The 22,060-nt window shown below is 36.9% G+C and overlaps 1 protein-coding gene across 3 annotated transcripts in view; it reads left to right on the top strand.

Annotated features, from left to right (window-relative positions):
- The window catches only part of TRAF2 (TNF receptor associated factor 2), a 57,556-nt gene that overhangs the window by 26,511 nt on the left and 8,985 nt on the right, over positions 1-22,060 (top strand). For 2 of the 3 annotated variants that reach the window (XM_027849026.1, XM_027849031.1), the window contains 2 exons: positions 15,086-15,247; positions 18,712-18,786. In XM_027849026.1, coding sequence (XP_027704827.1) covers positions 15,086-15,247; positions 18,712-18,786 — 237 coding nt within the window. The remainder of the gene's footprint in view (positions 1-15,085; positions 15,248-18,711; positions 18,787-22,060) is intronic. The other variant, XM_027849028.1, reaches the window with a different exon arrangement.

A 22,060-nucleotide genomic window follows, 5' to 3' on the forward strand; every position in this document is an offset into this window, starting at 1 on the left:
TTGGCAGTAGGATGACAGGGCAAGGAACTCAAGACAAGAAAAAAGTTTAGAGTTGAACTGGTTCACCAAGGAAAGGGTTGGGTTGGGGAAAGGAAGGAGACTATTGCTATCACAGGAGTGTTGGCCCTGGGAAAGCTGAAGAGTTGAGGGATTGGAGATCATGGTGAGAATGAACAGGATTTGGGATTTCAAGGCAGAAGAAGAGGTAGAATGTTAATAGATTGTGATCAGATAAAGGAATTTCAGAGTGCATGAACTTGGGAGGTAGTCCATTTGTGGATTAAGACAAGATCAATGGCATGACCATCCCTGTGTATAGCTGAGATAGGGTGGAAGATTATGTGAAATAACTCAGCTGTGGAATTGGAGAGTTAAGGTGTCTGAGTATGTATATTGAAATCTGCTAGTTTGAAGGCAGGAGTTGAGGAGGAAAGACTGTGAACCAAACACTAAACCTTAAAAAAGGAGTTTCTAGGAGGTCAGTAGACAACAGCTACAAGGATTTTGATTGGGTGTTCAGTATGTAGTGAATGAACTTCAAAGGAGGAGAAGTTAATGAGTGATGGTGACAGAGGGAGAGGCTAGAGGTGGTGGCGGGGAGCAAGTATTCCAACTCCTTTACTTTGACCCACGAGTCAGAGGAATGAATAGAAGTGCACCCAGTGCTAGAAAGTGTGGGCAGGGAGGCTGCATCATCAAGAAGGAGGGAATAAGGGAGTGGGCTGTTGGTGACAGAAAAGGGGTTTGAACAATGGCAGAGAAAACCTTCAGAATCACTGGGGTGGTGGGATGGGTATAACCAGATGAGGGTTTGCTAATCCCTGAAGAATGAATTCAGGGGGATTATTAACATCTCTAGGTGTTAGGCAGTTCAGGTGAAGAGACCAGTGAAGGGAGCTAGTGGAATGGCATTCCTTTTAATCCTGAAGACAGCAGATAGAGATAAGGATTGGACTAGCTATTTGATTGCATTGGTATAGGTAACTCCTGGGTGAGAAAACTCCCTCTGCCAATCAGGTTGGCGCCTTCTATGTAGCATATAGGCTTGAAGAGTTGCATAGAGCACTGAAAGGTCATGTAACTCTCCCAGGGTGAGACAGAAGACTTTAACCCAGGTCTTCCTGGCTTTAAGGCCAGCTCTATCCATTTTGCCACACTGCTTCTCATATAAGTAATTACAGAATAAATATAATAATGTTAAATACAAGGTAATTAGGGAGGGGGTGAACACTAGCACTTGGGATCAGGAAAGGCTTCTTTTGAAAGAGGTGCTGGATCTGTGTCTAGAAGGAAGAGAGGGATTCTGTGACGTGTAGAATTAGGAAGGAGGTGCATCCCAGGCATGTGGGGTACCAATGAAATAATATAGAGATGGGAGATATAGTACCATGTGTAAGAAGTAGAGAGAAGGCCAATTTGGTTAAATCAAAGAGTTCAGGGAGAGGGAATAATGTCAGTGATGCTGGAAAAGTAGAACTATAATCAGATACCTGCTCAAGGAAAATCACTTTGGTAGCTATGTGGAGGATGGAGTAGAGTGGGGAGAAATTTGAGGCAAAGAAAACAGTTAGCAGGCTATTAAAATTATCTGGTCAAGAGGCAATGAGGAACTGAACTAAGGTGATAGCTATATTGAATAGAGAAAAAGGATTAGATACAAGAGATGGGGAGGTTTAAAAAAAAAAAGGAAAATTCGATGCATGTTTGTATCTCTGTCATGGGGGGAAGTGAAGATAAATCCAAGATTAGAAGCCTGGGAAACTGAAAGAATGATGGTGCCTCAGACAGAAATTGGGAAGATAGAATAATGAGTGGGTTTAGAGAGAAAGATAAGGAGTTCCGTTTTAGATGTTGTTGAGTTTGTTATTAACAAGGACATCCAATTTGAAGTGTCCAGTAGGTAATTAGTGATGTGGTATTGAAGCTCAAGGAAGACAGTTGGGCTGGACTTAACAGATCTGTGAGTCATCTGCATAGAGATGATAATTATGTCTGTGGGAACTGATGAGATCACTAAAGAGAGAGAGAGTAGAGAAAAGAAAAAAGAGCCAAGATGGAGTCCTAGGGAACACCCACAGTTAGGGTATGTATGGGTGGTGAGCCAGTATAGGAAACTGAGGAGAACTAAGAAGCAGTGAGTCACAAAAGCCCATTGAGGAGAGTGTCCAGGAGGAGAGATGTGATCAAAAGTATCAGATGTAGCAGAGGGATCAAGAAGGATGAGGACTTTGCAAAAACCATCAGATTTGGCAATTTAGATCATTGGTCACTTTGAAGAGAGACATTTTATTTTAGTGATGAGGTTGACAGCCAGCTGTAAAGGGTTTGAGGAATAAATGAGAAGAAAGGAAATGGAGGCAGTAAGTAGAGATAGCTTTCTCTAGGAGTTGGGCTGAGGAAGAAAGGAGAGATTTAGGACGTTAGCTTAAAGCAGAGTGGTAGGGTCTAGTGAGGTACAGCTCTGGGATCGAGAAGACCTGAGTGCAAATTTGAGCTCAGACACTTAGCTAGTCCAGTGGCCCTGGACAAGTCACTTAACCTCTTTTTGCCTCAATTTCCTCAACTGTAAAATGGAGATATTAATAGTACCTAAATCCCAGGGTGGTTCTAAGGATCAAATGAGATAATATTTGTGAAGCACTTAGCACAGTGAACATAGTAGGTGCTTAATAAATACTTATTCCCTTCCCTTCTCTTTTTAATGATGGGGGTCGACTTAGACATGTTTGAAGGCAAGAAGGAATCAGGAGATGGAAAAAGGTTGAAATTTAGAGAAAAGAGGGATGATGGAGGGGGCAGCCTGCTGAGGAAGAGAGGAGGAGATGCGATCAAGGGCACATACCTCATTATCAGAGACTAAGGGAAAGGAGGAATGACTTGGGAATAATGTTAAGAGGTTTTGAGATGAAGGGGAGAAGAAGGAAGAGAGCCAAATGGTCTCGTTTTTTCTTAGGTTAGAAGCAGGGTCCTCAGCTGGGACTTGCTGGAGGTAGAGGGCAGGGGGAAGTATGGAAAGCTTGAGGAGAGATGAGAAAGTTTGGATGAGCTTCTGTGGGAAGTGAGAGAGGTAATCAGGCAGAAATAAGAAGTTTGTCTTGCTGCAGTAAGGGCCTGGTTGAAGTTGGTTAATATGAATTTATAGTGTACATAGTCAATATGCAAGTTATTAACAGCTCCAGGTAAAATATTGACAATCTCTTGAGCCTATAAGTCTAAAAAAAATATTACCTACTCAGAGCATTCAAATTGTTGGGAATGTGTACAATAACTTTTCTTATCCTGGGAATTTGATAGCTGTTTTTATATATCACTGTAGATTTGTTTTCTTGGTGTGATGTATCACTTGAGTCATATAGCAGCAGTTTTAAACGAGGGCCTTCTTTGTCTTTTGAAAACACATGAAATTGAGAGTATAGTTAAAATATGTGTACTCATTCCTTAAAGGAAACATAGTTTTGTACTAAGAATGACTAGCTTTTCTCATGTAAACCTTCAACATTCATAATTAATTGAAGCAAGCAAACATTTCTTCCATGCCTACCATGTGCCAGTCACTGTGCTAGGGCAAGGGAGAAGATATAAAAAACAAATATGAAACAATACCTGTCCTGAAAGAGCTTACATTCTATCAAATGTCATTTTAGTGTTTGACCCTGTAAGGGGCCAGAGTGTCCCTTGGCATATCAGGCCTGTCTTAGAGACTATGCCCTGGCAAAGTACCAAAACCAAGTAGTATCAGGATTTATTTGGTTGTGGCTAAACTCTGAGAGAGAGAGAGAAAGAGAGAGAGAGAGAGAAAGAGAGAGAGAGAGAGAGAGAGTGTGTGTGTGTGTGTGTGTGTGTGTGTCTGTAGCTAATATTGAAAAGTAAGGTCTATTATTATTTAAATCCTTCTGTATTCTGGTAATTTTAAAAAAATTTGGCAGAGAATTTTCATTTCAGTGAGTAAAAGGTTAGAACTGGTAAATGTTGAGCTTTTTGATAATTATTGCCTTGAAGCCTCATTATTTCCTTAGATCTTAGAGGTTAATCACAATCAGTCCTGCTCAGAGCTTGACTACTGCATGAAAAACTTTAATGTGAAGTCAAATCTGGTGGTTTGTAGGTATAATTTACATTTTCCTTTGAGTCAGGTAAGAAATTTGGACAACTTAGACAACCATAACTTGCTTTTCAGAAATAAAATGTAGTGTCTATGCTTCACAGCAACTTCCCAGTTTGGGCTTACAGCATTGCTTTTCATGTTTTTCTACTGCAGTTCTGACAAATTTTTGTAATAATTGTAAAATGATACATTTGTATACAAAATGATTTCATGTACATTAATCCAAACTTCCCAAGAACTCTGTGAGTCAGGCAAGGTAGGCTTCAATATTGCCATTTTACTATGAGGAGACTGATTCTCAGGCCAGGGGAATTACTTAAAGTCACATGACTAGTAAATGGAGGAACCACTCCAATTAAGGTCTTCTGAATTCTAGTCCATTTCTGTTCCACAACACTATACTATCTTTTAGTGATCTTTGATTCTTGTTCTAAGTAAAATACTTCACCTACTTTGGAGAAGGACTGATTGATGTTTGGGGGCATGAAACAAGGAACACATGGCAAGTGGGTCAAAGATCTTAAGACTCCTTGAGCACCTGCTACAGTTGAGGCAATATGGCTGACTAGCCCTGGGTAAGCCCATTTTTTTGCTCTCTGAAAGTGGTGGTCTCTTGTTGCCCTCTTTTTGCTTCTCCTCAGGGCACTTATTGACATGCCCAGTGTCTCCTTGGAAAAGAAATCTTATTACAATTGAGAAGAGTTCATAAACCATTTAATGGCTATATTGTGCATTAATAAATAATTTTAAGGTCTTGGGAAACCATGCTAAAAATAACTACCAGTTGATGTCAGTCAGCTCCTTTTATGCTGTGCCCTGATTAATATCTGAAATCTTTAAGTTTGTTTTGCTGTGTAGTATTATTAGTCAAAAAGTGCTTGTACTCAAGGTTAAAGATCCTACTCCATGTAAAAACACCCACAATTAAATGAAGAGGTTTGTGATCCTTAGTTAGAGGAAGAAATGCCTGATAATTGGGAGCCAGTGAATCAAATAAAAGAATAGTCAGTCTTAGATTAATAATAAATTGACATTTATATAGCTCTTTAAGATTTCTAAAGGGCTTTATGTAGTATCTCATTAGAGCCTCACCTCACAACAGTTCTTTGAGGGTTACTACTACAGGTATTATTATTATTCCCATTTTACAGATGTAGAAATTGAGACTCAGAGCGATTAAGTGATTTGTCCATAATGACACAGCTATTAACTATCAGAGGACAGAAGAAAAAGGTTATTAGGATCACTTGTCTGATTATTTGCTTAAATACAAATACATTTAAATTGGAAGTGAGGTAGGGCATAGTCGGGCCTATCATCAAATGGAATTTGACCTAGCTTGGATGTTTGAAATATCCTAATCCTCTCTATCCAGTTTGGTATGGCTGTCTGACCAGCAAGCCTGTGAGTGGTGTGTGGTGCTGCCATTTGCATGAAGGCAAATAAATGGAGACTGTGTGTGCAGGGACTAGTTACTGTCTTTTACCAGTTTCTCTTATACAGCTTTTTTCAGCCTGTTACCCAAGGCTATATATGAAAATCCTGAACACAAGTGTATTTAGTAGTTGGACAGCTTTGTAGAAACTGTGTCTCCATAGATTCACTCCACAGACCGCAGCCAAAAAATGTGGGCCAGGCATGCAGTGTGGAAAGTCCCTAGTTGTGCCATTTGAGAACAGCCACGGAAAGTACCTAAGAGGAGTCATTGTTTGTTCATTTGAAAAGGGCAGAGTGTTTCTGTAGGGACTCCTCTATCTGGTTAGTCTTTGATTATGAATGATAAAGCCTTATCACTGGCTTTTAAAATTACTAAATGTTACAAGGCCAGAAAAGAGATGAAATACTTATAGATAAAGTTTAAACAAAACTACCTTCTGGCTCTAACATTTCCTTTTACTTCTTAAAACTAGCAAAATTTATTTTCTCTTTAGGCTATTCAGAATACATCTGTTTCTACTCTAATTCGCAGTTGTCTGAATTGTTTGGTAAGCTATAGAAAACTATAAAGTACTTGAATTAAAGTCAGAAAAATCCCATTTGGTTTTTGAATGTTGGGTTTTTTTCTTTTCTCTGAAACTTTTACCAAAAGATGATGCAGGTTGTTTTTAACCATTGGTAGAATAAAGCACAATTTTAAAAATCCATATACAATATGGAGAAATTAATAGTCTTTGAAATAATGAATCGAGTCAAATTGGTCTCATTTGAAACTTGGAAGTATGATGCTTACATTTACTTAAAACTCAGTTAAATTGTAATTGAATGAAAAATTGATGACTCAGTTGTTAATCTAGGTAAGGTTGATGAGGAAAAAATAGGAACTTCCTTTTAGTGATAAAGTTGTAGTCACAGGGTTTCTTGGCAGGTGGGAAGGACAGGGCAGTGGTATCTGCTATAGTGTAAGTACTCTAGATTCATCTAGGGATTAAGACAGCAAAGCAGTTCTTATAAATCTATAGTGATACAGGCTTTAAATCAGCTCAGTGGGAAATTGGATTTGTATGGTTTAGTCTTTGGCTATTTAGAATTGCTAAAGAAAATGTATTAAAACAAAGAAGCAAAACCAGTTAATTAGACTGAGAAAATTAACATGTATTGTTAAATTCAGGTTATAGACAACATTGGTTTAGGTTTGTATTAGAGTCCAGAATTCAGACTTTTATAAGTAAAATGAATTATGTATTTTAGGTTTTATGCTACTGTTTCAGAAACTCCTAATATTTTCCAGATTTTCCTGAAATTGGTAGAAAAGTGGTTTTGGAGAAGAGAATTTCCCCAAAATACTTCTCCATTTCATACATACATACATACCTCTACCCTACTAGCCACATTATTTGTAGAATCCGTAGTGGTTTTTTTCACTCACTGTTTTGGTGGCAAGATTGAACTCTTCTGTTATAGACTTAGGGTTTTTTTTTGTAATGTTGGTATTACTAAAATTGATTTTGAGATTCCCTGACTAGCCTTTAAAGTTTCTGTTAATATAGGTTTTAATATAATGCCTGTTGGTCTTCAGTGCCGCTATTGTAAATTTAGGAATACTTATGACTATAATTAAGCTTGTACTTAGTGGCATTAAGCTTTAAGTGCTATGAGAAAAGATTTACCAGAACTTTCATTTCTATTTGGACATGCCCTTCGTAACAGGATTTTAATAGCAAGCCACTATTGATAGGTTGATTAGAGGCAAGGGCTCTAGCCTTCTTTCAAGCCATACTTGGACACTTTGAGAGGGAGGTTGAACAGATGTAGACTTACCTCAGTAATGTTAATGGGTTTGTGGATTTATCTTTCAGGCCCCAAAGATGAAAGCCCCAGAACTGGGTGTGAAGAAAAAAGTCTGTGGAAAATCAAATAGTATTTAGATACCAGATCTGAAAAGTCAGTCCAAACCCTACAGTATGACAAGGTATACCCCAAGGGCTGACTGAGTGTGAGATTGAATAGACCAAGTGCTTAGAAAAGAGGTTACAACATAGGCTGTTAGTCATTCCCTGGGATTTTTATATATTTTGCTTACTCCTAAAATATCTAATCTTTGCTCTTAGCAGCTGTGTTAATGCACATGGAATGAAAATACTCAGTGAGCATATTTGTGGATACTTAAAACTGTAGAGTAATACAAGAGTAAACCAAATCTGTGTTTTCTGGCATGTTCCTTTCAAAGGCAGTCAGATTGTTCTCCAAAGAAGCCCAGAAAAATCCCCTTAGGCCGAAAACTCATGTGATAAAATAATTACTAAACCAATTGGGTATCATTGGAGAACAAATACTAATATTAGGGAGAGCCCCAGATAGTCAATATTTAAATTTATTTCAGTCTGCTTTTGAATTCAGAAAAAAATGATAAAGGAAGTAATAAAGTCAGAGAAGGATCATCTCGCAAATAATGCTATCCACCATCTATTTCACAAAAAAAAGGGAGTGGGGGAGTATCAAAAACAGTAAAGAGTTTTCTGAAATTCTGTACCAGTTTTCACAGAAGTCACTGATATGTCAACTGGTGTCAGACATTAAGTATTAGATACAGGCTTAGTTTCCCTCCATATGCATTCAGGTGGTTTGCTCTCAAGTTCTTAAAGAATAAAGCACTTGTCATTTTTGAGACAGTTGATTTGATTTATCCAAAAATGTAAATGCTTTTTCAGTATATCTGTTTCTCTTAAAAACAAAACACTGTAATATTATATGGAATATATAGGCCTATAAATAGGCTATTCTTCCTTGCCTGTAAGCCTACCTAATTTCCAGAATTCAGTATGATGCCCTTAGTTAAAGCTTTCTGTTTTTCAGAATTCCCATATACCCAATTTGTGTATTATATTTGAATATTTAAAAGCTTCTTAATTCTTGAACCTTGGTAAAAGTTAGATATTAGGGAAAGGGGATATTTTCAGGTGATGTTTCAGTCTGGACAAGGCCTTTCTTGTTTTATTGAGCTCTCAGGCCTTTGGCAAAGCAATACTTTGGTATAATACAAAAACTCATGTATGCAGTGTGTTATCTCCAATCTTCATATGAGCAATTGGACCTATTGGCTCCTTTTTTACATAAATAATTACATACTGTATGGTACTAGTCAATACTGTCAGATTCACCAGTCATGGAATAAGGTGTGTTCCCTAATTGGTAAATTCTTACTGAAAAGATAATACATAGCAAACTGCATTTTGTTTGAGAACATAAAATTAAGTAAAGCCAGTACACTCCTCTAGTGCACTATGATCAGCTGTACTGCTGGCCTACTTACTGTTCTTTGAACATGACACTGCCATCTCCCATATCTTTGCCTTTGTATTGGCTATCCCGCAGGCTTTCCCTTCTCACCTCCACCTCCTAGAATAATCAGTTCCTGACTTCCTTCAAGACTCATCTTGGTCCCTTTCAGTTGTTAGAACCTTCTCTTCCAAGGTTACCTCCCATCTAATCTGCATGTGCATGGCATGTACCTATTTATTTTCATGTTCTCTCCATTAGAGTACTCATTCTTTGAGGGAAAGGGATATTTTTTGCCACTTTTTATATCCCCAACACTCAGTACTTAGAACATAGTAATCAATTAATAAATGATTTCTGATTAGTTAGTTGATTGATTTTCTTGTTTAACACGACAAATACCAAGATAATCTGTTAAAACATGTTTAGCTTTTAATGTTGGCATTCAGGACCGTCCATCACCTAGCTCGCTATTTATCTCTTTATTTTCTCTCAGCACTCTAATTCAAGTTTTCTCTAATTAAACTTATTTTCCTTATCTTCTAAAATACATGTCACATTCAGTTTCATGTCTGTGTGAAAACAAACTGTTCTCAGGCAGTTTTCCAAAGAAGAAGTGCAAACTACCAACATGCATTTGTCTGATGTAAAGACTGGAAAGTAGTTTAGCAGAAATTAGGTTTAGACCAATATCTTGTACCATACAGTACCATAAACTCAAAATAGATATTAATACTGGACCTATATATTAAAGGTAACACCATTTTTAAAAATTAGAAGAGAACAAAATTAAGTACTTTGCACCAAGATGGGAAAATGATGGGAAGATTCTTAACCAAATGAGGAACAGAGAAGATAAATTTTTTTTTTTTTAATTTTATAACATTGAAAAGCTTTTGCACAAGAAAATCAATGCAGCAGGGATAATAAGGGAAACTCTTGACTGGGGGCAAAAAATCCTTTGCATCAGATATCTCTGATATGCAAGGTAAATAGGGAATTAACACAAATGTAGACTAAGTAGGAGCTAGGTGGCATAGTGGATAGAGTATTGGGCCTAGAGTCAGTAAGACCTGAGTTCAAATCCAGCCTCAAATATTTACTAGCTGTGTGACCCTGGGCAAGTCACTTAACCCTGTTGACCTCAGTTCCTCATCTGTCAAATGAGCTAGAGAAGAAATGGCAAACCCTTCCAGTATCTTTGCATGAAAACCCCAAACGGGATCATGAGGAGTCAGACATGACTGAAATGATTGAACAACAACAAAAAATAAGACCAAGAGCTATTCCCCAGTGGATAAGTGGACTAAGAATATGAACAAATAATTATTAAAAGAAGTTCAGACTATTAACAACATTATGAAAAATTGCTCCCAATCACTGAGAGGAGGAATGCAAATCAAAATGACTCTGAGGTCATCTCAGACCCAGTTAATTGTCAAAGATAAAAAAGATAGGAATAGTCATTGTTGAAGAGGTTATAGAAAGGAAGACATCCTGATACATTGTTAGTGGAATCGTGAATTGGCACAATAATTCTAGGAAACAATTTGGAATTACTCTAAAGTAGATAAAATGTCCATACCTGAGTCCCGCTGCTAGGTATGTACCCCCAAGAAGGTCAAAGACAGAAAGGAAGGACCTATATATCCCCAAATAGTCCTAGTGGCACTTTTTATGGTAGCAAAGAAACTGAAATAGACGATAGATGCCTGTCACTTGGAGAATGGGGAAAAAAAATTGGTATATAAATATAATGGACTGTATCTGTGCAATAAGAATTACAAATATGAGGAATTAAAAGAAGCTTTGGAAGCAGGAAAACAATAGATTTGGAAAGAATAGGGGTAAAAAGAAATTGAATACTAGATAATTATAGTAACCAAGCTTGTCTAAGGAGAAGAGTTGAGAAACTGCACTTTCCTCCCTTAATAACAAAGGTGGGAGATTATAGATGTGGAATATTACATATACTGTCAAACATAGTCAAGGTGTTGCTTAGTTTTGGTGAAGTGCTTTTTTTCCTCTTAAAAAAATTTGTTACAATGGATGGCTTACTTAGGAGAAAAGAGAAGAATATGTTCAGAAATAAATGTGATGTATAAACTAAAAACATAATAAAAATAAGATTTTAAAAGCACCACGTGAGAATTTCAAATCACTAATTTTTCTTTATTTTTAACATTCATTAAAAAATTTTTTTGTATTTCAAATTCTTTTCCTTTAGCCCCTTCCCATCCCTTGAAGAGGCAAACAATGTGATATCAATTATACATGTGAAGTCATGCAAAACATTCCCATATTAGTCATGTTGCTTATAATAATAATAGCAAGAAACATAGTCAAAATTTGTTCTTCAGTCTGTAATCAGTTGATTTGTTCTGTCTCTGGAGATGGATAGCATTTTTCATCATGGGTCCTTTGGAATTGTCTTAGATCATTGTCTTGATCAGAGTAGTTAAATCTTTCACAGTTGATCAACACTTTACAATATTGCTGTTATTATGTACAATGTTCTCCTGGTTTTACTCACTTAACTTTGCATCACTTCATATAAATCTTCCCAGATTTTTCTGAAATCATCCTGTTTGTCATTTCTTAGCACAACATTCCATCATAATCATACCACTTGTTCAGTCATTCTCCAATTGATGGGCATCCTCTCAATTTCTGATTCTTTGCCACCACAAAAAGGGCTGCTATAAATATTTTTGTACATTAGGTCTTTTCCCCTCCAAATCACTAATAATAATAAGAGAAATTCCTATTAAAACATTCCTGTGATTTCACTTTGCATCACACCCATCAGCTTGGCAAAGGTAACAAAAGATCAAATTTATCAATGTGGAAGGGACTGTGAAAGATAGGGACCCTGTGCCTCATTTTCCTACCTTGTAAAATTAAGGGGTTGGAATGATTTTCTCTGTGGTCCCTTACCGTGCTTGCTGACAGTGTGGTACCGAGGATAAAGCCCTAGGTTTGGAGTCAGAGGTTCTGGGTTTGGTTGATCCCAGAGGGCAGAACCAAGAGCAATGGGTAAACATTTCAAAGAGTCAAACTTAGGTGCGATGTCAGGAAAAACTTAACAGTTAAAACAGCTTAGAAGTAAAATGGGCCACTGTGGGAGGAGGTAGTAGTTTCCTTTTCATTGGAGGGCTTCAAGCAAAAGAAGGTTGACAGTTTGTCAGGTGTGTTATAGAAGCAGATGTCTTTCTGCTACGATATGTTTCTTTGAGTGTTGGTTGGACTCTAGTTAGGTAGTTAGCTACTGAGTTCCCTTGCAGCTCTGGAATTCTTGATTATATTATGTACTGTTGGTAGAAGTGTGAATTGGACCAGGCATTCTTTAAAATTGTTTGAAATTCTGTTAGAAAGGTCATTCAACCTCACATACCCTATGATCCATTAACATCACTACTAGTCATATGTCCCAAGGAGATCAGACACAAAGGTAAAGGTCTCATATATACAAAAATATCTGTAGAGGAATTTTTGTGGTAGAAACAGCTACTGATAAAGTGAATGCTTTTCTTTGAGCATTGCTTAAACAAATTGCAGTGCATTTAAGTAATGTAGGGGTTCTTAACTTTTTTGTTGTCATGGACTCCTTTGGCAGGCTGGTGAAGCCTATGGAGCCAGTGCTTTTAAAGGCATGAAATAAAATGTTTAGAGTTACAAAAGAAACCAATTTTGTTGGTATTTATTTGTGACCCCAGGATAAGAGCCTCTGATCTAATGAAATATTATTGTACCGTATGAAATGACATGAAGTATACAGAAAAACTTGGGAATATTTATAGCACTTAGAGTAAATGAAGTAAGTGGAGTAATGACCACAACAACATAAAAGAAGGTGTCGTTGAAAAAAGCTGGGACAAAATGTAGTGGGGCACACCTGTAATTCCTGCTGCTGGGGAGGCTGAAGTCGTGGATCATTTGAGTTCAGGAATTCTGAACTGCAGTAGGGAGGGCTAAAGTCGTTGAGTGTTTGCACTGTCTGATACTAGCATGGTGAGTCTTGGGAATGGAGGGCCACCAGGTTACCTTAGGAGAGGAAGATACATAAGTATGTTTGATGATGAAAATATTTTTGGCTTTACTTACTCAGTATAGTTGTATTTTATGCTTCAAAACAACAGTTTTCCTTGTCTAGATTGTAAGCATTTACCAGAAACTCAAAAAGAAATATGTATACTGCTTATGTTTGATACCACTTGATATGGCATTGGAAACCATTGATTTGTCATTGCCCCGAACCTTTCAGAAAGCATGTGAAACTGAAAGGGCATTTTTCATGAGGTAGCATATAAAGGAGGTGCTCACCGTATAGATTCAGTGGTCCTTCAGATCTTCATGTATCACTGCTGCCAACTCTGGAGCTTGTTTAGGAGGTTTGATGAGCTTATGGAATATGGTAGAATTCAAGGGCTTTACCAACTTGCATGGAACCACATTTTTATAGTTTTTCTATAAGCCATGGCAGTATCTAGTTGTCCTTTAAGATGCTACGGTTAGTGCTGTCCCTGTTTGTTGACACAGAGCATGCCATGTTTGTGAAAGATCTTTATTAGGCCACTTACACTGAATGCATTGATTACCACATGACCGTTCCTGTGGTAGGCACTGTGGCTAAAACAAGAAAAGTAGTCTATTTGTAGTCCTAGTCCTCAGGAAGTTTAAAATCTCTACCACACTGAATTCCACTTGCTTATATGGGGTATCCCAAAAGTTTTAGTGTACTTCCCCCTTCTCACACCTCTCCCAGTTTTAAACTGTTAAAATTTAAACTTCCCTAAGACTTTTGGGATGCCCTGTATATTGCCCTGCATTCTTTTTCTAGGTTTTTTTTTTTCCACATGAATATACTTGTCTCTCTAGCTAGGTTGTAAACTCCTTTAGGACAGGGACTGTAAATAGCCTGCCTTTAAAAAAATTTATTCACAGTGCCTATCACAGTAAAAAGACACACTTAATACACACTAGATGAGTGGAGCAAAGTTTTATGAAAGAACATTTTTAAAAGATTAGTACAGGTACAATTAGCTTGGTGGCAAAATGGAGGAAATTTTAAAATGCTTGGAATAAAGCAAATATGAAAAAAGAAGGGGGGCAAACAGGAATAGGTAGAGAATGGCAGCAAAGGTTTAGGGTGCAGTGCCTAACCTAAATATATTAATGTTCCTAACTTAATGTCAGTAATATGTATATATGGAGGGATTTTTTTCCACTTAGGAATTGAAATTGCATTGACTCAACCATATTTCCTTGACTTCTTTTGTGTAAAATCATCTTAAGTGTCTTCAAGACAGCTGGCCTGGATTAGGATGGCTTAGGAAAGTGATCAAGGCAAGGAGAAGTCTAGTCGGTTGGGCCTTTTAAAATGAAAGTCAAAAAGAAGTTACATTCTTTGAGTTTAATGTTACCCTTCAATGGGCACATTTGAGAATTTGGCATTTGGTCTTTAGTGGCTTGGCACTGTGAGCTAAATTGAACACCTTGAAGAGGAAATGACAATGTTAGATAGCAGATGAAAAGTGTGCCTGATTTATGTTTGAGTGATATAAATATGAGAGGGAGTCCAGATAGTGGAAAATCCCACCAGGAAATTAAACAGATACTTTGAGAAAAGGAGAATATTTTCCTTGACTGCCTCTGTCTAGGCTGTTGCTGGCATGAGAGACCTGCTTCTTCTGGGGGCAGTCATAAGCTTTATTACTCTAGGAAATTTGCCGAAGGTCAAAGGAGCATATAAAAATAAAGTTCTTATACCTCTAACTGCTGCCACAGCCAGAAGCCCTAAAGGTATCTCTTGATGGATTTTAAAAGAGGTGATGTTCTGTTTCCTCTTCAGCAAAGTCTGGGGGACTTCGTCATCATTCTTACCATTTTTCTTTCTCTCTTAAAGCTAACATAAGATCAGATTTTCTTCATACTTTTACCTTGCTACACCTATCCAGCCATATCAGTAAGGGATCTTGTCCATTCTCAGATTTACCGGAAGATGCAAAAGAAGGAACATTCCTCCGACTTATGACCATCATTTTGGTCCAGTCTTGACTACTTTACATTTAGTGTCTTTAGAGCAGCACCTTTAAACCTAATTCCAGAATAAGAAAATGAGGGCATATACACATGACCCTCTTCTTGTGGCACTGTCAGGGAGTTAATTAAGCTGGCTGACAAAACAGCAGATCCCTATTTCGGTGACTCCCAGTAAACCTCCCATTGTTTGCTCTATTGAACCTGCTCCCTTTGTTGCCACAGAGCTGCCATGAAGGACACTGCCCATTCATGCTAATCGAGTGCCCAGCATGTAAGTGGATGATCAAACTGGGTGAGAAGGAGCACCATTCTGAGCGGGAATGCCCAAAGAGAAGCCTCAACTGCAGATACTGCAAAGTTCTTTTCTACTATCCTGATATTAAGGTACGAGACCAAAAGCAGGAGTCACTTGGCCACATGTCGCTTTTACAGTGTAGTTCTGCCTTTTCACCCAAATTGACTGATTTAGGATCTGTGATGATCTATGACAAAAGCTGCAGTAGAACAAACAAACTTCTAATGGGCTGAAGAGACAGTCATTTTTTGGGAACTCTTAAATTTAGTGCTTTTTTATAGTAAAATGATGGTAGGTTATTAACAATACGCATGTAGTACAATAAACCTATTAGTTTTTAAATCTGCCAAGTTCTCTTTTCTGGTTTTATTTTTTGTTTTCGTTGCTTACTTTCATTGTCATCACAAAGAATTGCAATATAGGTGAGTTGTGTGATAGCATGACTTAACTTCTGGATACATAAAGTGATTACAAAACAATTTTTAATACTTTCATTTTCTCCTTGGCATTTCTCAAACCTGTGATCATATCAGAATGAAAAAATGAATTGGTTGAGGACCATCTATGACATCTGTATTGTAAACTTCAGCACAATCCTGTCGTACTCTCTTTGGATTCCAGACTTCAGCCTAAAGCCAGAGGGGCTCAGGGCTAACTGGGGCACTGGAGTTGGAGGTGGTGGGCAAGGGAACACGAGGAGAGGTCATATGTACTTTCTGTGCCCTCAGCCTTCAGACTATCTCTAAATGGCAGTGGCTTACTATTCTACAAGTAGTTTTTATCCTGTCTAAGAATCTTGGTTGATTTTTAGACAGCATGGTATTGCTCCCATTATATGATAGAGGCAGTACTACTGAAACCTTTCGTTTGTTCCTGTTTTCTTTCCTCTCTTTTTCCTTCATTTTAGTTCAACAAACTTTTATTTAAGTGCCTGCTCTGTGCTGGACTTCTGGTGATGATCTCAATATGAACTCATTGTGCTAGCTATAAAAGTCAGCTATTGGACTTGAGTCAGATGCACATGAAATTTATTCACTTGCCTTAGGTTTTGTTATTGTTGGGTGTTCTGCATTTATGGCAAGAGGTCCTGTTTTTCTCTTGTAGATTGGGTGATTGTGTAGGAAGTTCTGATACTGGGTGGAGTAAGTGAAGAAGTTTGTTGGAGTGAGGGATTCGATAGACATGCAACCTGAGTATTATTTGGGATGGTACACTGAGTGGTCCTATGTTTTTGATTGAAGTAGGAGTGGATATGTTATTTAAAACTGCTCAGTTCTCTTGTGTTTCGCACATCTAGCGTTTTACAATCTTAAAGTAATTTGTCATAAAGCAGATAAATGGTTTTTAAAAAAGTGTTCTAGTGGCAATGGTTTTAGTGATCTCTTACAGTATTTATATAGAACAAAGATAACAGTGGCTGATTTATTTTATCAGTAAAAAAATAACAACAGAGAGATGTGATTTAACATATTTTATTGATTATTAGACCAGTGTTGATGGGAAACATCTTGTTTCCAAAGAGTTTCTAGCCATTTTATTTCATTTAGTAGGAACATTTGAGTATCAGTAAGATTGAAGGTTTATGACTGACAATTTTCCTCCTTCCCTTTCACCTCCCTTACTGAAAAGATAAAAAAACGAAAACCTTTGTAACAAATAAACATAGTTAAGCAAAACAAATTTTCATATTGACCATATCTAAAAATGTGTATCTTTTTGCATATTAGTCTATCACTTCTTTATCAAGAACTGGGTAGCATTCTCCATTATTTTGAACCAGGCTTAATTGTTAACAAAGTTCTTAATGCTTTCAGAATTGTTCATTTTGGGGGCAGCTAGGTGGTGCAATGGATAGAGCTCCAGCCTTGGAGTCAGGAGGACCTGAGTTCAAATGTGGCCTCAGACACATAACACTTATTAGCTGTGTGACCCTAGGCAAGTCACTTAACCTAGCCAAAAAGGAAAAAAAAAAAAATCACGAAAAAAAGAATTGTTCATTTTTACAGTATTGATATTATAGTATAAATTGTTCTCTTGATTCTGCTCACTTCATTCTGAATCAATTCAGACAAGCCTTCCCGGGCTCTGAAGCAGTCTCTTTCTTTATTTCTCGTAGCACAATAGTATTCCGTTACATTCATATACCATGATTTGTTCATCCATTCTTAGTTGACTATTATCCTTTTAGTTTCCAGTTCTTTGCCACTACAAAAGAAGCTTTTGCAAATATATTGTACTATATATAGGACTCTTTCCTTTTTCTTTTATAAAACTCATTGGAGTGTAAACCTCATAGTGGTATTGCTGGGTCAAAAGGAATGTAAGGATCTAGGTACAAATTGTTTTTCAGAATGGCTGTACCAGTTCACAGCTTCACCAACAGTGTATTAATGTGTCTTTTTTCCCACAGCTCCTTCAACCTGTGTCATTTTCATTTTTCGTTTATCAATCTGATGGGGGTGAGGGTGAACCTTAGAATTGTATTGATTTGTATTTCTCTTATTATTAGTGATTTGGAGGATTTTTTTTCATATGAGTACAGGTAGCTTGGATTTCATTCCTTGATAACTACCTATTGAAATCCTTTGACCACAGTTTCTTTTTTTTTCTTTTTTCTTTTTTTTTGCGAGGCAGTTGGGGTTAAGTGACTTGCCCAGAATCACACAGCCAGTAAGTGTTATGTGTCTGAGGCTGGATTTGAACTCAGGTCCTCCTGAATCCAGGGCCAGTGCTCTAGGCACTTCACCACCTAGCTGCCCCATAATTTCTTTTTAACAGGTATGAGTCAATCAAAAAGCATTTACTGAGCTGGAATGGAGAAGAAATACATTAAAAGAGGGCAAGGAAAACTAATGTTTAAAAATAGACCTGACATATAAAGGGTGTCCTAAAAAAGTCTTAGCATAGTTTTAAGCTATTATTATTCTTTAGTTTAAAACAAGACTAAGACTTTTGAGGACATGTTATATATATGGTATCTATAGTAAAGGCAAACTAAAATGTTAGTAATGTCTTCAGATCACTGATGTTTCTTTTAGCATGGTCTTGTAAAGGCCTGAGACTATAGAGATATTGTTCACTAGCCAGGGAAGTCTTGAAGTCTTACTTACTGGAAGTCTTACTTACTATACTGGAAGTCTTGATCTGGCATGCTGATTTTAGAGTCCTAACAAACTTACTTTTCTAAGAAGCATTGGCAGGAAAGATGAAATGCTTTTCCTTTCTGTTTTTAGTCCCCAAACCTCTTAATTTAGAGCCACCAAGTTATTTTGAACTAGGAAGTTAAATTTCTGCTTAGTCAGTGCTACTTTTGTGGTTTCAATTTCTGTGTTAAGAAGATTCAGTTATCAATGTCATGGGAAGAGATCTTTTTCATGGCTTTAAGAAATTATATTAATGGAAGAATTGCCCAAGCAATACTTAGCTTTCATGATTAATCTTCATTACCAGATGGGCTATTTAGGTAGAATTAGGTAGAATTGAAGGAAGTTATTCTCAGTTGAGGGTCACTTTTGACTGTCAGCCCTAATGATTCTTGTCTCTTTTTTTGAAGGCCCATGACGAGATCTGTCCCAAATTTCCCTTGACTTGTGAAGGCTGTGGTAAGAAGAAAATTCTTCGAGAAAAAGTAAGTTGAGTTTCTTTCTTATATTTTAGGACTCAGGATAACAGAATATGCTCATTTTATAAACATTGCATTTATACTGAATGACATTGAGACAAAATTACAGACTCAGGCCTACAAGGCCCAGAAAAGAGAGAAAAATGATTGGCCCACATGCCAAGGACCTTGCAGATAAGAAAGCTAGTGAATAGAAATATAAGCCTTCCTCCCATTGGCAGTATATTGATAGCAAAGTGACAAAAAAAAAAAAATGGCAACACCTTTTATTTTTCCAGCAAAAGTTCTTACAAGCAAGTTGTCAAATGGCTATTTCCAGTAACTTTTAAAAAATGTTAAAAAGTGTTTTTTCCTATGAATTACTTGATTCCTGAGTATGACCTTTTACCATGGGCCTTACACAGTTTTGTACATCTCTTATGCACTTACCTGTACTGGACTATTACAATAACTTCCTAATTCTTCTTACATGAAAATTCATCTCCAGTCCATCTTCCATGAAGCTGCCAAATTTATATTCCTAAAGCACATGTCTGACCATGTCTCTTCTTTCTTCAGGAAGCTTTAGTGCTCCTTATCGTCTCTAGGATAAAATATAAATACCTATGTTTGGCATTTTAAAGCCATTCACAATCTGACTTTTGTCTGTTTTTCTAGGCTGATTACTCATTATTGCCCTCATGTTATTTTTAATGCTGTCATGACTTGCCAGTCAGTATTATTTCAGGAGAATTGCATATCAAGTGAGAGTTTTATCAGTTAATCCAGGATAACACCAGGAACAAAATTACTGAAGTAAATGTAAATAAAAATAATTTTTTAGTGACACACAAGATCCACAGGCCTCAAGAAACAATAATTTGTTTAGGGACTTGGGGTTTTTCTGATAGCTGCTTAGATATTCTTAGGACATTTGTGTTGTCATAGACATGTCTTGAAGAAACCTGTGAAAGAGTGGGTCTTTCTGCCTATCCTGGAAACTTGTTTACTTCATTCAGTATACATTTATTAAGTATCTATTGTGTGCCAAGACACTTTACTTTTATAAATAATAGAAGACACAGATTCTCAAAAAAAAAAATTGACTAAGATAGATCTTTTTTCTATAGTTAAAAGAGGAAATATGATTTTTAAAAAGTATTGCTCTTAAAGCATTACTGCTCCCTGCAATTTTGATGTAAGTACATTTTTAATGTTGAAGAAAGCCTGTATACTCTACTGATTTATATAGCGTTTTTCTTCTAAGTAGCTTAACATTTTTAAATTTATATTTTCCTTATAGCTATTATAATATTCCTCTGAGGTCAATAAAGTCAATAAACTTATTCCTGTTTTAAAGATGGAAAAACAAGACAGATAGTGATTATCAAACTTAACCAAGGTCATAGTATCATAAAATCATAAAGTTAGAAAGAAGTAGGAAAAGCACTATATTTGGAGTTTAAAAGAACCTAGGTTAAAATCCCTGTTCTACCAGTTAAGCAAAACCACCTGACATAGTTACCATGTCTGGCTGTATATACAGTGTTTTGTATTCATAGTTCCCCACATCTCTGCCAAAGCAAGAAAAGCGTGTTTCCTTCTTTTTCCTCCAGGATCAGAATTGGTCAAAACAGCTGCTCAGTATTGAGCTTTTTTGTTTACATTATTAAAATCACTAAATATATCGTTCTTGTTCTGCTTACTTTGCTCTTCATCAGTTCAAGTAAGTCTTCCCATGTATCTCTGATCTTATATTCATCTTTTATTAGAACACAGTAATATTCCGTGGTATTCACATACTACATTCCTTTAAGTCATTCTTAGGCACTTAATTAACCCCTCTCGACCTGTATTTCCTCACCTCTAAACTAAAGGGCTTAGACTAGATGATTTCTAATGTCCTTTGCCATTCTAATTGTGTGATCCTATGAAAGAATCATAGTAGTCATTTAGCTCTTACTTCTGTTCATGTTTCTACTTCCTTGTCAGTTAACCTAAACTATATTAGATAACTGGTTGTATTCAAGTGTCCTAGCAGAGCTTCACTTGGTAACTCATTCTCATGTTAACTTATCCAAATGATGGGTAAATTTAAGCCCATTTACTTCATCTTATTGTTGCATGTCCATTTCCCCTTGGTGTGAAGGTGAATAATACTTGATACTATTCCTCTAACTGAGGACTGTTTAATACTGAGGAATATTTGCTGATTCACCTTCCAGGATCCTTTTATAGATCATGATTTATTGACAGAGATGGTTCAGTGTCCAGATATCCTGATTTTTCGGTTCTTCATAAAACATAAATTTTTACTAATCCATTTTATTTTTGCATCACCTATATTTTCACTGTAACCATTACTGTAACCAGAGAGCCAGCCATGTAATAGAAATTCGTCCTTATGTATTTTAATTAGCATTTATCAAAGAATGAGGAAAACTTTCTTGTTAGAGTGAACTTGAATGCTCTCTCTATTATCTAGATACTGAAAACAAAAAATCATTGACAGTATTCTAAAATGTCAAGTCATACACACAACTCTTTGAGAACATTCTCACCTTATAGTGAAGCATTCCTACCCTTCATAATTGGTGAAGCAAAAACTTAATTGTAGTTGGAAAATATGTTTCATCCACTGTGATGGCTAGAACATAGATTTAATGAAGAGGAATAATGTGAAATAAGCTGGAAAATTGGCTGGAGCCAGACTATGAAGTGAAGTCAAGCCAGAGTTTGAAATGAAAACCAGAGGAGTTCATCTTTTACTCAATAGAATGTAAGTTTATTGAGGGCAGGAACTATTTTTATTTCTGTTTTTGCATCTGCAGGACCTAGCACAGTACCTGGCAGGTGGTATATGCCTAATAAATGCTAATTAAATTGCACTAAGTCCTAGAGGCAGTAGGGACCACTGAGGATTTTTGAATAGGGGAGTGATATAGTCGTACCTTTGCTTTAGGCAAATTATATTGGTTGTGTGGAAGATGAATTGGAGAGGGTAAAGAGTATTGCAGTAGTCTAGTTGACAGGTGATGAGGGGCTAGACTGGGTGGACAGCCAGATAAATGGATAAAAAGGGATTGTTATGAGATGTTGTGCGTGTATGGAACTACAATATCAGCTCCCGATCATACTGATGAGGCTCAGCCCCAGATCATGGCTACAAGGCCTTCTCAGGGCTCTAGAATTTACCCTGAGGAGTTGGCAAGTATCTTTTCCAGAGCCCCTATCCATCTTGATTGTGAGGGGATTATCATTTACTTAGCCAAACTTAAGTAGCTTTTAGAAAGAGTCATTT

Source organism: Vombatus ursinus, unplaced genomic scaffold (genome assembly GCF_900497805.2).
Source record: "Vombatus ursinus unplaced genomic scaffold, bare-nosed wombat genome assembly UNPS02000580.1, whole genome shotgun sequence".
Taxonomy (NCBI): Eukaryota; Metazoa; Chordata; class Mammalia; order Diprotodontia; family Vombatidae; genus Vombatus; species Vombatus ursinus.